A 21,756-nucleotide genomic window follows, 5' to 3' on the forward strand; every position below is an offset into this window, starting at 1 on the left:
TTTTTTTTTTTTTTTTAAAGATTTTATTTATTTATTTGAGACAGAATGAGAGAGAGAGAGAGAGAGCACATGAGAGGGGGAGGGTCAGAGGGAGAAGCAGGCTCCCTGCCGAGCAGGGAGCCCGATGCGGGACTCGATCCAGGGACTCCAGGATCATGACCTGAGCCGAAGGCAGTCGCTTAACCAACTGAGCCACCCAGGCGCCCCTATCCACTGACTTTCTAAAAGAAGAGGATTCAGCTTATACACAGCTCCTCTCCCTTTCTAATACATTTATATCACGATTTTTAGTTCCTCTGTAGATTGCTTTTGCAATGTTTAATGAACATCCTTACATTTCTGATTCTTTTTCCATTCAGCTCTAGGCAATGCCTGTTGATTCTCTCCTTTGTAAGATGACGTCCCTTCTCTTGCCCTTTCTTACCCCATTCTCTCTACTTTCACCTCCCAGCTTTGGGCAAAGACCAGTTGTAAAGTAGTCCTCCATGGATGTTGTCACAGCCCTAGGCTCTGCTAAGCCCACAGCGAAGAGCTTGGTCTTGGATGAAACTCTAATCTCTGGGTCAGGACATGAAGGGGAATGCCGTCTGTGTGTCCTGGTTGACAGATGTCTTGCCATAGGGAAAGTACTGTGTGTATAAGGCATCTGCAGGGTGAATCATAGTCTAGAGTAGCATTTCCTAAACCACGTGCCTCAGAAGAGTGCTCCAGCAAGATATGCCCCCTGCAAACAAAGAGTTCATGAGTAACTAAACTTGGGAAATCCTGTATGCTTTTATCAGTGCCCCCTACCTTTGGAGATTCATAATGCAAACCATTGTATTAAGGCTCTGATAAGTCCTGCAGCAAAGAGATCTATTTAGGCCAGTGTTTTCCATTTATATTTGACCATGGAACCCCTTTTCATTTGATGCTTATAAATAGTCCCACGGAACCGACACATTGTGGGAATCACTGCTCTAGTGAAATGGTGACCATGATGAAATTTGCCGGGCATTTCAGGGGAGCTTCATGATGGAGAGACTGGGGGGTCAGGGGCAGATTTTTATGGTCAGGCCAGCATTCGGCTTCAGACGAATCTGACGCAAGGGGCCAAGGCTAACCATCACCCTGGGGCTCAAAACATGAAGGTCCTACTCCCAAGAGGGACTTTTCCTGACTATCAGGCTTGGGTGGGGGTTGGGGGGGGGACCATGCACCAGGCTCCAGAGCCTAAGTTCTAACATCTTGGGTGCGTGGGAGCAGGCTTCAAGGCAGAGGCCACAGTATCGGAGCCGTGGCTCCCAACCAAAGGGATTGGCTATCATCACTGCTGAGCTCTAGAGCTGGTTAAATGCCACCAAAGGCAGCCTAGGAGCTGAGCCTGCCGATGGTGAGGATCAGATGGCTCTAGCTCTGGAAGACTGGAAACCAGGTGTGCCTAACCTGTGAGATAAAGCTCTGCCTCCTTCCTCCCCACAGAGAGTTAGATACATGGAAGCTGGGCCAGAGAGTCAATAATGAACTAAAGAAATATTTATCAAGTGCCCTCTTCTATACGCTAGGTACTAGGGACACAGCAATGAAAATACAGACGGGGTCCTAGACTTCAGGGAGCCTGCAGTCTAGTGTGGGAGACACATCTTGACAGGAGGATGACACGGAGACAAGCACAGGGTGAGGTGGAAGAGGGCAGGATTTGAGCTCATGGGGCGAAGCTTCCCTGAGGAAGCGAAACCTGAGCCTCCATCAGAAGGACGAGTGAGACTAGTGAGTGAGGGACCACACGATCATTTTGAGGCAGAGGACACAGCTCATGCAAAGGCCTGAAGGTGGGAAGGGGTGATGTTTGAGGACCCAAACAGAGGCCATGGGGGCCTCAGCAAGAGGACAGTGCGGCGGGCTGAGCCTGGGAGAGGGCAGGGTGCAGGGTCAGGCCACCCGAGGCCTCGCAGGCCGTGGTCAAGAGGCTGCTTTCTCAGGGAGGGAAGGGAAGATTTTGGAGGACTTGTGTCTGAAGTGTGCCCATTGTTCTGGCCGCTGTGTGGAATAGGGGACTGTGAGGTTCTGAGTAGGAGCCCAAGAAGCTTCTGGAATCGGAAGGGATCGGGAGGTTTTATCTTTCCTCCTGCTGCTACCATCTTCCCGGGAGTTTTCTTTGGACTTTTACAGTTTTCACACAGTGTCATTTTGGTTGTGCAACCTTGACGTTTTCTGACTTTTGGTTTGGCGTCTCACCAGAGTCATTTCCTTCCTGGAGCTGGGTTCTCACTGAATGGGGAATTTTTGGCTGCCGCCTAAAGTGAAACGGAAGAGAATGATCTCTTTCCCTCCCAAAGAGCCCGAGCTATTGCAAGGGCCAGACGGGGCTCATGTCTTTGCTCTCTTGGAAGGCTTCCCAATATCTGTCCTTTCCAAGCTAGGGAATGACAACGCGTGGATAGGATTCAGGGCTACTGGAGAAGTGGCCCGGAGGTGGCACTGTATTTGGCCAAGACCCCCCCAGGCCAGGAGTCCGCCTAACTGGTTCTAGTTATAACTTGTATTTAGCACCTAATATGTGCCAGGTAGGCATCTTACTTCATAAATCTTATTATTCCCATTTTATTTTTTTTTTTAAAGATTTTATTTATTTATTTGAGAGAGAGAATGAGAGACAGAGAGCGTGAGAGGGAGGAAGGTCAGAGGGAGAAGCAGACTCCCTGCCGAGCAGGGAGCCCGATGCGGGACTCGATCCCGGGACTCCAGGATCATGACCTGAGCAGAAGGCAGTCGCCCAACCAACTGAGCCACCCAGGCGCCCTTATTATTCCCATTTTATAGATGTGGAAACTGAGGCTCAGAGATTAACTAACACGCCGAAAGCCACATTGCTAGTAAGTAATGGGCTGGGGTGGGGACCCAGGTCTGCTTGACCTTAAACCCTACTGGGGTAGGTCACTAGATGGCATCAGGTCTCACTTTTCCCCTCTGTAAAAAGGTACACATATTGCCCTGTCTATTACTCTCATAAACCGGGAAGCTGCAAAACATAAGAGATGGTGAGGTTTTTAAAAAGTTAGTGCTGATGGGGCACCTGGGTGGCTCAGTCAGTTAAGCGTCTGCCTTAGGCTTGGGTCATGATCCCAGGGTCCTGGGATTGAGCCCCACATCGGACTCCCTGCTCAGTGGGGAGCCTGCTTCTCCCTCTCCCTCTGCCTACCGTTCTGCCTACTTGGGCTCTCTCTCTATCTCTCTGTCAAATAAATAAAATCTTAAAAAAAAAAGTTACTGCTGTGTGGCTCAGGACAGGTCACCTGACTTTCTTTCCACACATTAGTTACTCCACTGGAACAGAGCGAGGCTTTAATCACTGTGGGGATTTTGGGGGGTTGTGTGAGAATGAACAGAGCATATGTGCAATGAATCTAAATTAGTCCCCAATTTTTTAGAGAGGGAAGGTGAGAGCTGGAATGAAAGGAACTGCCCTTTACTGAACTCCTGCTCTGTGCTAAGCTAGCGTAACTAGCTGGCATAACTGCTCCTGTGGGTTGCAAGTTTTGAACACATATTGAGATCATCCGTTAACCAGGATAGGCTGGGTTATGTTGCAGTCGTGGATAAACCCTGAAACCTCCGTTGTTCAACACCACACAGATGGATTTCTCAAAGTCCGGTGCTGCTGGCTCTGTCTTCTGGAACACATGGCTTCCGGGGTCAGTGTGACCGGGGAAGAGAGGCCTGAAAGAGGCTCACTGGCTCTTCCTTGCTCCATCCAGAAAGGGACAGTAGCATTTCCACTTAAAACCCATTGGCCACAACCAGTCATGTGGCCCAGCTTAATCGCAAGGGAGGCTGGGTATGAGAGGGAGCAAAGGAGTCTCTGGTAAGCAGTGTCTTGCCCATAGGTTACTTCAGTTCATGGGGGTGGATGATAAGGTTGTACCCAACCATGGCCCGTGGGGTCTCACATGGTCTAACCCTTGCCCAGCTCTTTCACCTCATCTGTGCCACTTTCCCCTTCATTTACAGCTCAGCCACTAGGATCATCCTTCCTCTGAGGAGATACACCAAGCTGTTTCCTGCCTCAGGACCTTCGTATATGTTCTCCTTAGAATGCTGGTCTCTCCCCAACTCCCTTGCACCTTCCAGTGGCTAATCCTTCTCATTGTTTGAGTCTCTGCTTAAATGGTATCTGCCTATAGAAGCCTTCCCTGGCTTCCCTAAGTCAGTCTGTCGGGTACCCCTCCCTCTGTCGAGTTAGTTTTCACCAGAAAACTTCTCCCAGTTGATAATTAGAAATCTCTTATTTAACTAGCTTAATGTTGGGATCATGTCAGTTTTGATAATGGATGGCGTCCCCAGTCCCTAATACAATGAATGAATGAATGGGGAAGGATAAATCATTTTAGCAGCTGGCGGAGTACAGGTCCAATGGAGAACCAGAGATAGAGCAATTAGGAAGGTCCGTTGGGAGGTCATTCTCTCAGATTTACCTAATTTTGTGTCTAGCTTGAATTGGGAGTTTTGAGTGTGTGTGTGTGTGTGTGTGTGTGTCGGTGTTGGACTTTGGATATCCAGGAGGGTCTAGCCCAGAGATTAAAAGGGAAAGGAAAAAAGAGGGCCCAGAAAGCTATGTTTGTCACTGATATGGCCAGTTGGCACCGGGGTTCTTTGGTTATGGCTGAATCACTTTTATTTGTTCTAAAAGGATCCATTTCAGCCTCATGAGTCAGCTGAAGAGTAATAATGATTACATCACTGTTTATCGTGGGGACTGTGGAAGGAGGGAGGGATTTCCAGATTGTGCTCACTGAGGAAAGACCTCATTGGCGGTTAGAGTCCCCTCTGCTCAAGTGTTGGTTTCTGGGTTTGTCACAGTGTTCAGTGTCCCTGTGCAGCTGGGGAGGAGACCCCAGGCCTCTCTCCCACGGGCTCAGCATGCATAAGCCTTTCAATCGAAGGAAGTGGGGCATAAAATAAGCAAAATATAAATAACTATTCTAGGTTTCGCTTGTTTTGAATATATAAAACAGAGATAGCAGTTGAACCTTTTCCCCAGAGCTGTTATCTGAATTAAATAGGCCACACATAGGGGCGCCTGGCTGGCTCAGTTGGTAGAGCATGTGACTCTTGATCTCAGGGTTGTAAGTTCGAGCCCCATGTTACGTGTAGAGATTACTTGAAAATAAAATCTTCGGGGCGCCTGGGTGGCTCAGTTGGTTAAGCGACTGCCTTCGGCTCAGATCATGATCCTGGAGTCCTGGGATTGAGTCCCACATCGGGCTTCCTGCTCAGCAAGGAGTCTGCTTCTCCCTCTGACCGTCCTCTCTCTCATGTTCTCTGTCTCTCATTCTCTCTCTCTCAAATAAATAAAATCTTTAAAAAAAAAAGAAAAGAAAAGAAAATCTTCAAAAAAACCAGGTCATGCATATGAGAAAGCACTTAGGAGAGAGCCTGACCTAGGGTTGGGGATGGTGATAATAACCACAGTAAATAAGAATAATAGCTTATCACTATTGAGCGCTTGCTTATTTCATCCTCATGGCTACTCTGTGTGAGTTGGGGTACGGGTCCTCATCTTGTTTGTCACATGAGACAGGAACGTTTACCTGGCCAGTGAGCCTGACCCCGGGCTTCCCCATGGGAAGCATGTGAAATGCTGTGAGCTCATCATTTGGCTCCACAGCATAAGTGATTCTTGCTCATTAAAGAGAGCATGGGACATCCCAGAAATACAGAGCAGAGAGAAAAAGAAATCAGGCCTGTCACCCACTGTGAACCATGAAGGACACACAGAGAAACGCTTGGCTCCCGTATCTCTGTCCCCTGGTGCCCGAAACTCAACCCTCATCCCTCTGGAAAGTTCCTCTGGGGAACTTTCAGGAACATCCAGACTCTGATTTAATTGTTCTGAGAACCTATATGTCAACCCCTCACTGCTCACAGTCACTGAAACTGTTACTTCAGTCACTGGCATCCCCTCCCCATCCCTGGGGGTCCACCCGTGTGTGGCAAGGTTGGCTTCCGACAGCACAGGCAGGCGGAAGCAGGTCCTACTTCTCCTGCTGGGTTCCCCTGTTACTCTGCCGCACAGCCACTGTGCCTTTCGAGACCATTCCACCGCCTGCTGAGAGTCACAGTTACCATGAGAGCCTTTAAAATGCTGACCATAGCCATTCACCCCAAATGCTTCCTTCACAGTCCCTACGTTGGGGATCAGAGGTTCTTTCTCTGCGCTTTTTGGGCAGGGAGAGAAGGCAGAGGATGGCCGTTTGCACAGTTTGTGCCCTGTCCCTGGCCTCGGGCTGGCGGCTTTGCACATCTTGTCCCACTGAGTCCTGAGGCAGTCCTGGGACAGAGAGGTTATAATCACTCTGACTCCACAGATAGACGCAAATGATGCTCAGGGTTAAGAAATTTGCCCTCGGCACACAGGTGGGAATTGTAGGGGCTGGACCTGGAAACAAAGGGGAGCTTCCCCACCCTATGCTCCGTTCTACTCTTTGATCACAATTTATATTTTTGGATCTCATGATGCTGCAGAATCAACTTGACGTGTGTAGAATCGTTTTTTTGAGAATATAATCTCGGGAAAAAAGCACGAGGCTTCCCCTATCTGTCGTAGGAATGACATCACCCAGCTTGCTGCCAGTCTCCCCTTGGCAGACAGGAAACCTGCGGTGAGATTTAATGTTTGTGACGACCCTTTCTCACTAATGTTTGGGCTTCATTTGCCCCATCCTGTCATCGATATTCTGTTTTTACTTCAATAAGCGCTCGGGTGTGGCAGCCTGAAAGAGTGGGCGTCGTGTCGGCCTGGCTATCAGAGATCAGGTTTCCAGGCATGAAACGTAGAGAAGCCACACTGTCTCCCTCTCTTGGTTTTGATGGCGGGGAAGGAGGCCCTCCCAGGCCCACTGCGCATCTTCTGCCTCAGATCAGGCACCAGCAATGCAAGATGGGAAGTGGAGATGTTTAATGTTTATGCCTCTTATTTATTAAAGATGTCTATTTATTTATTTGAGAGAGTGAGCAAGCGAGAGAACACAAGCAGGGGGAGGGGCAGAGGGAGAAGCAGGCCTCCCGCCGAGCAGGGAGCCCGATGCAGGGCTTGATCCCAGGACCCTGGGATCAGGACCTGAGCCGAAGGCAGATTCCTAACCAACTGAGCCACCCAGGCGTCCCTGTACCTCTTATTTATTGTCAGCACTTCAGATACATCTGAAAACTCCCAGTATGCTGAGACAGCGGTTTCACAGGAAAATGAAGTTTGTCATCAGATTGTCGCTGTGGGCCTGGCGTGGGGCTCTGTCAGCTTACCTCTGTGGCGCATGTGACCCTTGGAGGTTGACTAGGTGGGAGGGCGGGTGTCAGCCTGGAATGTGCTGGCCGGTAGGCCCTGCCGAGGCCACAGGACAGTTCTCCCCTCCCTGTGTGGGGTCCCTGACCCCTGAGTGCTGGCCTGTGACCCATGTGCCAACTGTAGGCCACTACGTGTCACCGCAAAAGAACAGAAAAACAAAGAGAAAAGCTGAACTCGTCCTTAGGATGAAAACATAATGAAGCCTTTTATGTCCCGCATGGGTGGAGGCCCTAGAGGTCCGCCGCAGATGGGCTGGTGGCCTCAATGTTCCTGCCAGATACGTCCTAACAGGCCAAGATTTGTGGCGAAAGAGAAATAAAAAACGGACCCCAGCAACAGGACGCTGCCGCCAGGTCAGGCCCGGATGTCCCCTCCCCCACCCCCCTCATTTGACAATGAGGAAACCAGGGCTCAGTGGGGCCCGCACACAGGGGAAGGTGCTGGTGCTTCTGGGGTCACAGACAGTTCAGGGTGCAGGTAGGACCTTCGGGAAGGAAGTGCAGCTGGGAGCATCTCCTCTGGTTGTGGCCTGGCCTCTGTGGGAAGTGGCAGTCTGAGGTCCCCTTCACCAGCAGGCCTGGCCCGCCCAGCGCGAGGGGAGCTGGGGCCAGGATGTGGTGAGAATACTTGTAGTGAAAATATCAAGAACACATCATAAACAGTGGGTGGCAAAAACCAAAAGTGAGTCGGATCTGAATGTCGAGATCACCTGCTTGCTAATCCGGGTCAGATGGATTCCCCAGCACAAATGGCTACTCACTCTAGCTTGGAAGACTCCGTTCTGGTCATTATTGGAGCTAACTAGCTTGCTTCCTGATTTTTTTTTTTTTTCCTTAGGAAACATACTTTACTTTGCAACCAATGCATGATCATTGTTGAAAAATTCTACAGTGTGAATAAATGGAAAGCCAACCAACCAACCAACGTAGCCCATAATGTAAAATCATTGATAATCACATTACCCAGAAATAATCACTGTTCACATTTTGTATATGTTCTTCATCTTCTTTTTCTCTTCATACACAGATGTCTTCTATACTTTTACACGTATTTTACAGAAAACTTGTTACATAGTTTATAAGCTCTGTTGTCACTCAACGGTGTAGTAATACCTTTCCATGTCAATGGATGGGATAGACACATACATCTTTTTAGTTGCTATTAAAGTGAATTAAGAAAAACACCCACACAAGTTAAAATACTTTAATGAACAGTCACATTTCTAGAGACAGAAAGTAGAATGGTGGGTGCCAGGGGCTGTGGGGGAAGGGATGGTAAGTTGGTTTTTAATGGGGACAGAGTTCAGTTTGGGAAAGCGAAAAGGTTCTGGTGGTGGATGGTGGGGATGGTTGTACAACAGGGTGCTTGGACGTAATGCCGCTGGACCGTGCACTTAAAAATGGCGTAGGCGGTAAATTTTATGTCATGCGTAATTTACCACAATAAAAAATATATATAATAAGAAATTTAAACACAGTGTGAATGATTCAGAGTTGTGTTAAGTAAAAACTGAAAGAGTCCCATCCTACCCTCCTTCCACTCAATATGTGGGCTGTTGAAGAGATAACCAATATTTTATTTTATTTTTAAAGATTTTATTTATTTATTTGACAGAGAGAGACACAGCGAGAGAGGGAACACAAGCAGGGGGAGTGAAAGAGGGAGAAGCAGGCTCCCCACGGAGCAGGGAGCCCAATGTGGGGCTTGATCCCAGGACTCTGGGATCATGACCTGAGCTGACAGCAGACGCCCAGCGCCTGAGCCACCCAGGCACACCAAGATAACCAATATTTTAAAAATATCATAGCAACAACCATGAAGTTCCCATGTTGGCGCTGAGCAGGTCGTACACACTGTGTCCCTTAGTCCTCACAAAAGGGGCGTGAGGTCAACAGAGCTGGGAGGTCGTGGGGCTGGTTTCCATCCCAGAGCCTGAACTTGAAATAGCTCAGCTCTGCTACTTCTTCTTTTTTTAAGATTTTATTTTTAGGGGCACCTGGGTGGCCCAGTCGGTTGGGTGTCTGCCTTCGGCTCAGGTCATGATCCTGGAGTCCCGGGATAGAGCCCCACATCGGGCTCCCCGCTCCGTGGGGAGCCTGCTTCTCCCTCTGCCCCTCCCCCCACCCCGCTTGTGCGCTTGCTCTCTTTCTCTCAAGTAAATAAATACAATCTTAAAAAAAAAAAAAGATTTTATTTTTAAGGAAGCTATATGCCCAACTTGGGGCTCAAACTCACGACCCCAAGATCAAGAGGCACACACTCCACCAACTGAGCCAGCTGGGCGGCACTGCTACTTCTTTCATAATTTTATTTAAGAGGTAATAATAAGAGGCGCTTGGGTGGCTCACAGTCCGTTAAGAGATAATAATGACAAGTCATTGTCAGGAAAGGAGAAAGTCACCCATCATCCAGCGCTCAGCCTCCTTACTACTTTCTTGCATTCCCTGTAGCCTTTCTTCCCACGCTCCCATCCTTTTCTCCTGCTTTGTGCAGGTAGCCCCGGGGTGGTGCCATCTGCAGAGGGGGCTGGGGGGCTGGGGAGGGGAGCACAACAGTGGTGTCCGAGTACTTCAGCTGAGCCAATCCACCAGGAGCAGCGAAACCAGCCCTAGGTTTGAATCTTATCAGTTTGACCAGAGACAAATCATTTCGCCTATCTGAACCACGATGTGCTTAAAAATAAAATGCGGACAATTCTGTCAGCCGCCAGAGACTGTCGTGAAAATCAGTCTCTGTGGTTCCATACAAGCATAGTGCCGTGCATTGTTAGGCATTATTGTTCTAGTCGCAAAGCTTGGGTTTGAAAAGCTTGGCCCCTCGGTAATGGTTTTGTTTAGAGAGAGACACAGTTGATCTGCCGGAGGAATTGCTACCGCAGGGAGACTCAAAGGTTGGAGACGTTTTGTCCTAGCCCCACCTGATGCATGTGTGAGCAAGTCAGAGGCTTTCCCCGGGAATTCCAGTGCCCCTGTTTTTGTGGTTCTCAAATACGGGTTCGCCCCAGACCACCGGAGGGTGAAGGGCCTTGAACGCAGGGCTGTGGACTTTGGGTTTGATCTGGATGGTAACGGGGAGATACAAGGATTTGGGAGAAGAGTGTGTACTTCATCTGGACAGTGGGAGGTCATAAAGGCTTTAAACGGGGAAGTGAAGAGACAAGACTTGTATTTTAGCAAGATGTGGCCTGGGGAGGGGTCTGGAGGCGGCCCCAGCTGGAGGCGGCCGCCGGCTGGGGGAGACGAGGCCAGGACGGCGGCGGAGGAGGCGAGAGGAAGCTGCATCACAGACTGCATGCGGCCTCTGTGAAGCTGGTTGGGAGCTGGTGTAGATACGCCCTCACAGAACCTTTGGGGTTTCCCACCTTGGTGCAAAGGGGAAGGGATTCCTCTCAAGAACCAGGGAACCTCCACCCAGGCTTCTCCGGCCAGTCCTGCCTGCCCAGGTGGTGTGATCTTTGGCCAGCCACTTAACCTGCTCAGGCCTCAGTTTCCTCATTTCTAATGGGGACGAAATGCAAACCGCTTGTGAGGATTTGAAGGATGCCCACTGGGCATGGCATGCTTGGCACTCACTTGACATAGGGGCTGTTGGCAGGGTCCCCATCTGTAAGACGGGGAAGGATACACATGATTCCACTGCTTGTAGGACTTCCAGACTTTCATATTTAGGGGCCCTACTAGGGACTTGGTGGAGTGAATATCTTTAACTTCCTCCCACGTTCGGGGAAATGTATAGTCTACAGAGCCCTTTTACGTCTATGTTCCCATTACCTTCCTCTTAACAGCCCTGGGAGGTAGGCACACAGATACTGTCATTATTACCCTCTCCATTTTATTTTATTTTATTTTTTAAAAGATTATTTATTTATTTATTTGAGATAGAGTGAGAGCAAGTGAGCATGAGCAGGGGGGAGGGGCACAGGGAGAGGGAGAAGCAGACTCCCTGCTTAGTGGGGAGCCTGATGTGGGGCTCAATCTCACGACCCTCGATCATGACCTGAGCCGAAGGCAGACGCTTAACTGACTGAGCTATGCAGGCTCCCCAACCCTCTCTAGTTTATAGTTGAGGGAACAGGCTCAGAGGAGACTGTCTTGTCTAAGGTCACACTGCTGGTAGGATCCGAAGCCAGTTTTGTGTTGACTCAGTGTCAGAGCTGGACCGATCACAGGAGATTGTCGTGTCTCCCGACTACATACATGGGGAGGCCGAGGCCAGGAGGGAAAGAACTCACTGGGCCACAGTGAATTCGAGGTGGAGCCAGGAATAGAGCCCAGGTCTCTGACTTGTAGACCCCGCCTCTTGATGGCTATCCCACTTCACTGAGTAATAGTAACTTTCTTTCTTTCTACCTTGTTTCAGGGAAACCAGTTCCTGAAGTCAAGTCTTCTTCCCTAGACTTCCCGGATGCTGCAAAGCCAGGAAGGCTGCTGGCAGCTTCTGTGAGAAACACTGAAGATGAACAGGAAAAGGGGCCATCCGTGAGGCCAGATGCCTTTCCAAGTCCAGGTATTTTAAATTAAATTTCATTTTTTAATTTAAAGGAAAGGTATTTAAGGAAATGTTTTATCTATCAGGATATTGAGCTCAGTGTATAATAGCAAACAAATTGGAAACAACAAGGGGGATGGTAAAATTAATGACAGTCGGTCAGAACAATACAATACTGTTAAAAATGATGTGGATGTGTATACATACACGGAAACATGCTCACAGTATATTGAATTAAAAAAGCAAAAAAAAAGTCAGATGCCAGCAGAATATATACTGCTTATTATCATTTTTACAGAAAGAGAAAAGATAGCTCTGTAATTGAGGGCTCTCTCTGTGCCGGACACGCCGACCTACGTAATCCTCAGTTGGCTGTACAAGTTAGGTATGGTGATTATCCCCATTTTACAGATGGGGAAACTGAAGCATGGAGAGGTTACACAGCCCGCTAAGGTCATATGCTCCGGGACCCAGGTATTTTCCCTGTGGTTTCCCGAGCCTCGAGCACGGGCTGGTCCTCCTGCCGGCTCCAGCCTGGGAGCCTGATGACCTCTCTGTTCTGCACGGGCCCGTGGCCGGGCTGGGGCCTGGCCCTCTCAGCTGTGTAGTGGGGCACTGTGGTCCTGCCTGCCCCCCTCCCCCTCCTCTATCCGGCACACATCTGCTGCTTTCCTCTACGGCACCTGAGCCGCTGAGAGAAGTGATTTGCTCAAGGTCACGCAAGTAAGAAGTAGCATCTGAGCAGTGCGGTTTAGATGCCTCTGTCCCTGACAGTGCACACACTGCTATCCCAGAGCCTTTTGACCACTTCAGATTTGTCTCCACCCCCTTGTGCCCAGGGAAGGGTTCAGGAACAGTTCGACAAATGATGGAAAGACTCAGCCTGCGGATGGATGGCTTCCCTGGGGTGGTGTCGGGGGGGGGGGGCGGGGGGCAGGGGAGGACACCACTGTTCACACTATTCACACCTGCGTGTCCATTCTCACCACCTCTCCCCAGGGGCCTGGCCTCCCTTCTGCTCTCCTGTAGGCTCCCGAGTGGTGAGCTGAATGTCCCACATCCAAGAAATCTCAGTTCATTGATGCTGTTCCTGAAGCCAGGGTCAGCGTTGGCCTAGAGGAGCGTGCCTGGGTTTTTGCATTAGACAAACCTGTATTTGAATCCCACCTCTCAGTTTCTAGGAGGAGAATTACTTAGCTTCTCTGTACCTCAGTTTCTTCATCTAAAAAAGCGGGCACAGGGGCGCCTGCGTGGCTCAGTTGGTTGAGCGTCTGACTCTTGATTTTGGCTAGAGTCATGCTCTCAGGGTTGTGAAATCGAGTTCCACATCAGGCTCGGTGCTCGGTGCGGAGTCTGTTTGAGAGGGTCTCCCTCTCCCCTGCCCCTCCCCGCACTCACACGCATGGATGCACGCGCGCTCTCTCTCTAAATGAATAAATAAAATCTTAAAAAAAATAAAAAAGCAGGCACAGTAATGAAAGCCTATGTCAGCATGTAGTAAGGAATCAAACACCTCAGTGTTGCTACCATTAGGTGCTCATCAAATGTTAGTTAATATTAGCAGTGTTCCGGACACCCCAGATAGGCTGAAGCTGGGGAAATAATTCTAGGCCAGGGAGTCTGAACTGTTAACTGTAGCTAAAGATAAAAACAAACAAAGACAAGGGCAGAACTTTGATCAGCAGTTAAAGATAAGGGGAAGTGGTCCTAAAGCAAATGTGATACTGATCGATGGCCAAAGGGAAGAATCATAGCAAAGCAGGGAAATTCTAGGGGAATGCTGGCCCAGATGGAGGAGGTGATAGGGGTCACACCCTCTGGTATTCCTTATCTAGGGCTACTGCAGAAACCAGCCTCATCTGGTGAGGCCTTTGCACTGTTCCCTTTCTTGAATGGCCCTTGGGAACACATGTGTCCCAGCAAGTCAAGATGACAAACCACAGTCTACAGATGGAGGAAGGAAGCTGGTTGTCTATCTTTGCCCCAACTAGAAGTAATCATTAATTTAATCTAATAACCCAAACCCCATCTGCTCTCGGGAAAACCTAAAGTTCCATTGGGCCCCAGAGTTCAAGCTGACTGATTATCTTGTTGGAGTGGAAAATGCGGAGATGGGGGGTGGGACGGGGGGCAGGGGACAGAGACAGGTGGCGGCAACATGACCTCCTGACCTGCTGTGTGTAGGAGCTTCTTGTGCCCCACAGAGTTGCCCAGGGATGTGGGGCTCTTATTGCCCCCCTGGACAGAGGGGGAAGGATGCATAACCCGCTGAAGCCTCATGGCTGAGAAAGCGGTGGGACCAGGATCCAGCTTAGGCCAGTTGCCCCAGAACCCACACGGTAACCCCTGCATGTCTTGACTCCCTCGTGGGTGGGAAGGAAATGGGAAAGAGACAGGGAGGAGGAAACTAGGTGAGCAGGAAAGCCACAGACAGGTGGTGAGCAGCTCATTAAACGAACTCACAGAGCCGGACTTCAGAGACGAGGGCTTTGGTGGCTGACGCCAACTGTCACAAAGCCGTAGCTCTAGGAGAGGCCGGCGGGCTATCTGTCAGAATCTCTCATTCTGCGTGTAGTTCTACCAGCTTTGGGACTCCCTGTGTGCCAGAGACTGACCTCAGTGCTTTGTAACTGTCATCTCGGTTATTTAGTCTGGACAAGAACTCTACAAGGAATGGCCTTTTATTGTTCTTTGTGCATCTGAGAAAGCTCAAAGAAATGAAGTACAGGTCACCCAAGTTCAAATCTTTGTAATGGAAGAGCCAGGACTTGAGCCCATTTCTCTCTGCTACGGACAAAGGAGGTGGGGAGGCTGCCCAGGTAGCTCCTCAGGCAGCCCCAGGGCAGGATGCAGAAGACCTCCCATCAGATACAGCACCTCCCCAGTGCTCTTTACTCATGCCTTCAGCGACGCAGCTCAGCATGACGAGATTCGGCATATTCTGCTGGGGAAAGCAGACTTTCCAGAAAGATTTCCGTAGGAAATGTTTTTTTCGTAAAAGTTTTGGCACATGGAGCGTGAGTGCTTTGGAAAAGACGTGTGTGAGGATGAGTGTCTCCCCTGACCCAGGGCTTCCACTAAGCATTTACAAAGCAAATCTAGTTCTTATCTGATTTGTCAGCTTGTGGCATTGGCTCAAATCCCATTCCTTTTTCCCCCAAAACCACAGGGATAAGGAGCCCCTCCTTCAACCAGTAGCCCTCATATGTCACAAGGGCAGACCTCGGTGACACCCTCCCAACCTCAGGCGAACCCCGGGCATCAAGCCAGACCAGAAAGTCATGGTTAATGTGAGGCCAGTGCTGGCCTGGGAGTCACTGGGCAAAGGGAGAGGGAGAGGGACCATCTGCTCACTGAGAACCCTGCCCTGAGGCCAGGATAGGGCAGAACTTGAGGAAGGAAGCAGAGGGAAATGGAGTGACCATGGAGCAGTGGTCCCCAGGGTGTGGAGCCCGGCTCCCCGTGGTACAAGAGAGCATGGATGTTAGAAAAGATGTACATCTCATGCACAAAAAACTAGGGATTTCAAGGCTAAATACATAATGTGTGAATTAAAGTGGACTGAAAGAGAAACATCAAGTCACTCACACTGAGGTGGCTCAGAGACACAGCCAACAGTTAGGAGATGGATGAACATGACCACAGTTTGGGGACCCAGGCCAAGCGTACTGAGCCAAGGCCAAGAGCAGGCAGGGCACGGGTAGAGGCAGCAATGGAAGGGAGACTTTCTGCAAGGCAGGGTCCCTGGGCCCGCCAGCAGAGGCCTGTATTGGACCAGGTCACCTGAGAAGCAGGAGGATCTTCACAGGACAAAGGCCTGAGTGAAAATGGGGAAGGAGCTGGGCGAAGCTGGAGGAGGCTTGGGGTCTGGGGGAGGGAGAGAGGGTGGGAAAGTTGGGTGGGAGTGTCTAAGGGAGTGTCCTTAGGGAGATCAGGGCCCTGGGTCTCCCCTGGGTCTCCCCTTCTTCTCCCCTCCACACTCAGTCACGGGGAGCAGCCCCTGGGAAGCTTAGGCAGATGTGGGGATGGATTTGAGAGAGTGGCATGGCTCTAGTCCGCTGTCGAGAGGTCTAGAGCAGCGGACTCAGGGAGAGAGGCTTAGGGTGCCCCTCCTCTTGGGCTCTGTGGGGATGAAAGAGCCTTAGCCTGCATTAGGTGAGCTTTGTTTTATCAGCTGCCTGGGTTAATAGTTTAGTAAGCCTCATTCTAGCTTCATCAGGGTGCTATTTTCAGTTTTCTGAATTAAATTTTCTTTTATGGCCAGAGTTGCAGATTAATCACTCATTTCCTGATTTTATAAACCAGAAATATCTGAAGCAGATGGATTGGGCCAGCAACCCTGGGGTCAAGGCCAGGTTCCCTTGGAGGGCCGGCACCCAGTTACTCAGAGGCCATCCCAGCCATGGGGCCACCTGGGTGTTTCCAGATGGTGACATCTGAAGCTTCTGGCTTCTGGCCGAGGTCCGCTCCTGCGTGGATCGGCCCCCACAGCTCATCCCTCATTCTGTCTCATCCCTGGCTTGCACCCGCTCTAATTCACCCAACTCCAGACTGCCTCATTCGTGTTCAGGTTAATCTTTTTCTGGTGCCCCGTGAAGAAATGTCACCTCTTTAACCTGGCTTTTACCTGACCCCAAACTATTCTTCAAGCCTTCTCTCTCCTGAATCTTCTTCATTCACTAAGGCATTAAGAGCACGGACTCCAGGGGCACTGAGTTGGCTCAGTCAGTTAAATGGCCAACTCTTGATCTCAGCTCAGGTCTTGAACTCAGGGTCGTGAGTTCAAGCCCTGCGTTGGGCTCCATGCCCCACGTTGGGTGTCCTGCATGGAGCCCACTTTAAAAAAAAAAAAAAGAGCATGGACTCCAGAGGCACTGGCTGTGTGCCCTTGGAAAGGTTACTTCACTTCTCTCTGCCTCAGTTTCACCATCGGTAAAAAGGACATAATGGTACCTGTCTCCTAGGATTGTTGTGAGGGTTCAGTGACTTAACAAAGTGACTCATTTAGAGCAGGGCCTTGTGTAACATCGGTGTTGGCTGGCTAAGCCTGCCTGAGTGCTTTCTGCATGCCCGGGCTTGCCCGCTCTCATGCCTCTGCACAGCCGGTCCCACTCCCTCAATGCCTTATGTCCACTTTTTGAAATCCTCTGTGAAACCCTCCTTGGCCTCCCAACCTGCTTTCGTGGCCTCTTTGCTGCCTCTGCCCTTAGAGGCTGGTTATTGCCACTGCTGCTGCAATGGAATTTTCTGGAAGGCGGGTTCCATAGCTGATCACCTCTGTGTCCTTCACTGCTCCTTGTGTGGGAGGTGGGCCAGCGTAGGGCTTGGAAGTCACACGGATCTCCATCTGAAGCCTGGCTCTGCCACTTACTCGCTGTGTGGCCCTGGGCCAGTAGCCGCCTCCAGTGCCTCCATTTCCCCCCCCGCCCAGTGGGAGTCATATATGGAACCAGCCCATGGTTGTTACAGAGCTTCCCCGAGCTAGCTCGTGAGGAGCGTGCAGGCCGGCACCCGGGGGGGTCAGGAAATAGCAGGTGTCATTAGTGACAAAAGTGTGGAGTGAAGGAGAAACTGGTGTGGGAACCGGTTGAGAACCCCTCCTGTCTTCCTCCTTTCCAGGGCCCGCTCCAGCCAGAGCCAACCTCCTGCCTCCTTCTACAGATGCCCCTCATTCCTTAAAAACCAAGTCAGCTGACTTTCCTGTTTCACCTGATTCAAAGGTAAATCTCCCCCCCATCCCCATGTGGCTCTTCCTCAGAAATGCAATGTGCTGGGGCTCCTGGCTGGCTCAATCAGTAGAGCTTGCAGCTCTTGATCTCGGGGTCGTGAGTTCGAGCCCGACGTTGGGTATAGAGATTACTTAAAAGAATAAACTGGGGGAAAAAGAGTAATGTATTGGGACCAATGTGGGGGCCAGGGGTTAGAGGGATAGGGAGAAAGGAGACTTGTGGAATTACTCCAGGCTTCTAAGGCTAAATGCAGGCTGTCAATGCAGCTAGGGCCTGGGGGCCTGGGGTTGGGGTGACTGGAGAGGGTGCACTTTACATGAATACGTGTTTTTAATGAGCTTTTCCATTCTTTGTGTTTAAATGAGAGCTAATACATGGCATCTTTCTCCCTCCAAAATATATTGGTTACATTTATACTAAGTCATTTGCTTACAAACCACCTCTCTTCTAACCTTTTTCCACCCAATACATGTCTGAGTTATCCTGAATTTTCAATGACTTGGGTCCAGGACCACAAAGGCACTCTTGCCTTCGTGGGCCTTTTCTTTCCTTCATTAAAAAAAAAAAAAAAAATCAAGGATTATATTTTACAATTGCATTGGCACAAAGATGAACCTAATCCAAGCTGGATTAAAAATTAAAACATTTTCTTTGACTCTAAAAGTTCATTTTTGTTCTGGCTTTAAAAGAAATCAAAATATTTTTGTGGGTCTCCAAAAGTGTTCTGGACAGGGCGCCTGGCAAAAAAGCCAATGCTACATGGGTCTGGTTAATGAGACTCTTCCATAAAGGAGATGGGCACTTAAGCATGGCTTTGTTTTGTTTTGTTTTTAATTTGTTTGTTTTTATAATTAATAATTTTCAAAGACAATTTAATAATTGATAGATCGATCATGGTATAATGTTAAGTGAAAACATCAAAGGGGAGCCTGGGTGGCTCAGTCGTTAGACGTCTGCCTTCGGCTCAGGTCATGATCCCAGGGTCCTGGGATCAAGCCCCACATCGGGCTTCCTGCTCGGCGGGAAGCCTGCTTCTCCCTCTCCCACTCCCCTTGCTTGTGTTCCCTCTCTTGCTGTGTCTCTCTCTGTCAAATAAATAAATAAAAAATCTTCAAAAAAATAAAAGATGAAAACACCAGAAGTCAAAACTATGTGTATGGCATGATCCCAATTTTAAAAATAAATCCCGTGTATCTAATTTATAAGAAATACCTTAAACTTTCATAGCAGTTCGGTGGATAATGGGATCGTGGGATGGTTTTTTCCCCTCCAATTTTCTAAAACAGTCTGTAAGAGCATAGATAGCTTTAAAAAAAAAAGTTAAACTTCTGTGCACCTCTTTTTAAGAAGGTACGTGACTGAAGCAGAGCTGCTTTTCAGAGGCTCACGCAGAATTACGTTTGGTTATGTGAACCTAGGTCCTGCTTCCCAGCATGTATACCATGTATAGGACCCAGGGCACCAGTTCAGCCATTGACCAGCTCTGTGACCTCACCTTAGCTCTCTGACCTCCTTGGTTCTCACTTTTGTAAACTGGGGAAAAAGACAAAACAAAAAAACCCAGCCATGTGCCAGGAATATTCACATCTTAGTTAATCTTCAGGATTACTCTCCAGAGTACTATTGTTATCTTCATTTTTGCTGCTGTGGAAATTAAGGTTCAGAGAGGTTAAGTTACTTACTCAAGGTCACAGAGCCAGTTAGAAGCAGAGCTGGGATCTGAGCTGGCCCTATCCATGTCCTATAAAGGACTATTTCTCCTCACTGGACAAGATGAACTCCTCCACCCCTTCAGCTTTGATGATCTAAGATTCCCTGAGGTAGTAGGGAAAAAATATTTTCCATATTAATTCCATATTAATCTCCATCTCTTCTCTCTGCATTCCCAGGACTTTAGCACCTCCCTTCCTAAGCAGGAAACACTTGTAAGCCGGGCTGAAGATAGCCTTTTCTGGAGTGAGGCAGACGTGGTCCAGGCAACTGATAACTTCAACCAAAACCACAAAATCAGTGAGGGGACCTTTGCTGACATCTACAAAGGGCAAAGGCACGGCACGCCATTCGTCTTCAAGAAACTCAGAGAGGTGAGCTCTTCTTGGTTTCTAGTAAGGGGTGGAGGCTATATTGGGTGAGGCTGGATTTTCATGTTTCATGGTGTTTTCCCACAGGTGGCCTACTCAGGTCCAGGACTGGTCGAAAAATTCTTCCAGGCAGAGGTACAAATTTGTCATAGGTAAGCCTCCCCTTTGGAAAACACTTTGCTTAGTAATGATGACAGCTAACCTCTATATAGTGCTTCCTGTGTGCCAGGCATGTCTGAAGTACTCCACATGTAAAAATTCATTTAATCCGCACCAGAACCTTGTAACGTTGCTGCTGTTATCAGCATTATTTTGCACATGCACAAATTGAGGCCCAGAGAGGTTAAGTGTCTTGTCCAAGGTTGCGCAGCTAGTAAGTGGCAGAGCTGGAGTTTGAACCTAGGTTGGTCTGGCTTCATAGTCCATGCTTTCTCCATGAAGCAACTGTATGCATAGATTAGAATCATCAAAGAACCTTGGCTCGCTTGGCCCCGCTCTTTCCTTCCAGGGTGGAAGAAATCTGTTTCTATCCCATTTTTCTGAGATGGGCAGAGATTTACTGTTTCCAACTCTAATGGCAAATCCCTCTTAAAACTGTATTTCCAGAGCAGGGGTTGGCAAATGATGCCCTATGGGCTAGATCGGGCCGTGCCTGTGTGTGTGGTCTGATTGCTAAGAACGGGTTCTCCATTTTCAGAGGGATGAAAAAAAAGAATATTTCATGATACATGAAAAGTATATGAAATTCAGCTTTCAGTGTCCACAATAAAGTTTTACTGGAACACAGCCGCACTTACTTATTTCTGTCTTCTCTGTGGCTGTTTTTGTGAGATAGTGTACAGTTGAGTACTTGCAACAGAGACCGTATTGGCCTACAAAGTCTAAAATATTTACTACCTAGCCCTTGGCAGATAAATTTTTTAAAAGATTTATTTATTTATTTTGAGAGAGAGATGGGGGAGGGGAAGAGGGAGAGGGAGAGAGTCCCAAGCAGACTCTGCGCTGAGCAAGACCACTCCCCGAGCTGACCCCTAGAGTCCGACGTTCAGCTGACTGCACCACCCAGGTGCCCCGACAGAGAAATGTTGAGCCATAAAGTCTTGAGCAATAAAGACCTGCAAAAGTCATCCTCAAACCTGCTCATTTTACAGATGGGGAAACTGAGGCTGAGAAGGGCAGTGAAACTGCCTGTCCCAGAGCTGGCAGGGGACTGGAAAAGAGAACGGGAAGGACCTGGGGAGACTTGCTCTGGCTCTGCCGTCACTGACTGATGAATTTAACAAAGGCATATTGGGCACCTGTCGGGCGCTGGACGCCAGCTGTCATTCAACCTTGGCAAGTCGCTCTCTGGGTTTCCTCTGCCAGCATGCAGCCCTGGGCGAGGAATGCATGATTAGTGTGGAGTATCTTAAGAAATAAAGAAAATCATAAATAAGAAAATAGAAATCACCTGTTTTCTGTAGCACCTATAAATAACTACTCCTGTGTTAGTATTTAGATATATTTTCTTTAAACTTTTCTCTATTCATACATGTGTATGAATAAACACACACATATTTATTTATTTATTTATTTATTTTAAGATTTTATTTATTTATTTGAGACAGAGAGAATGAGAGACAGAGAGCATGAGAGGGAGGAGGGTCAGAGGGAGAAGCAGACCCCTGCCGAGCAGGGAGCCCGATGCGGGACTCGATCCCGGGACTCCAGGATCATGACCTGAGCTGAAGGCAGTCGCTTAACCAACTGAGCCACCCAGGTGCCCCAACACACACATATTTAATAAAAAAATGAAAGTATAATTCCCCTTTCCATTTTGGCAAAGTGCCTTCCTGGAGTCAGCAGACACCCCATTCACCGACTGGGCAAACGTGAGTTGTCAAGGCCTTTTTTGGCTCTAGGGAGAATACACAGCCCCTGCCTTCGGAATAGTTATGGTCCAGAAGGGACTGAGTATAAATGACTCTCCTGAATGTGAAAAGTGCAGTAGGACAGCCTGAGGAGAGTGGAGGAGGGCAGGAGGGATTGGGCAGGAGGCCATTATGATAGTCCTGTGGAGCATCCATCAGAGTCCGACTCAAGGTAGAGGAGAGGGGGAATGAAGGGGACAGTTGGAAAGCTATTTATGATGGTG

General features: G+C 49.0%; 1 protein-coding gene across 1 annotated transcript in view; it reads left to right on the plus strand.

The window, feature by feature from the left end:
* Positions 1–21,756, plus strand: part of IRAK2 (interleukin 1 receptor associated kinase 2) — a 41,912-nt gene that overhangs the window by 10,214 nt on the left and 9,942 nt on the right. The window contains exons 3-6 of the mRNA XM_081799232.1: positions 11,684–11,830; positions 17,432–17,532; positions 19,431–19,625; positions 19,710–19,774. Coding sequence (XP_081655358.1) covers positions 11,684–11,830; positions 17,432–17,532; positions 19,431–19,625; positions 19,710–19,774 — 508 coding nt within the window. The remainder of the gene's footprint in view (positions 1–11,683; positions 11,831–17,431; positions 17,533–19,430; positions 19,626–19,709; positions 19,775–21,756) is intronic.

This window comes from Leptonychotes weddellii, chromosome 1, assembly GCF_054177405.1.
Source record: "Leptonychotes weddellii isolate Sample4059 chromosome 1, ASM5417740v2, whole genome shotgun sequence".
Classification (NCBI taxonomy): Eukaryota; Metazoa; Chordata; class Mammalia; order Carnivora; family Phocidae; genus Leptonychotes; species Leptonychotes weddellii.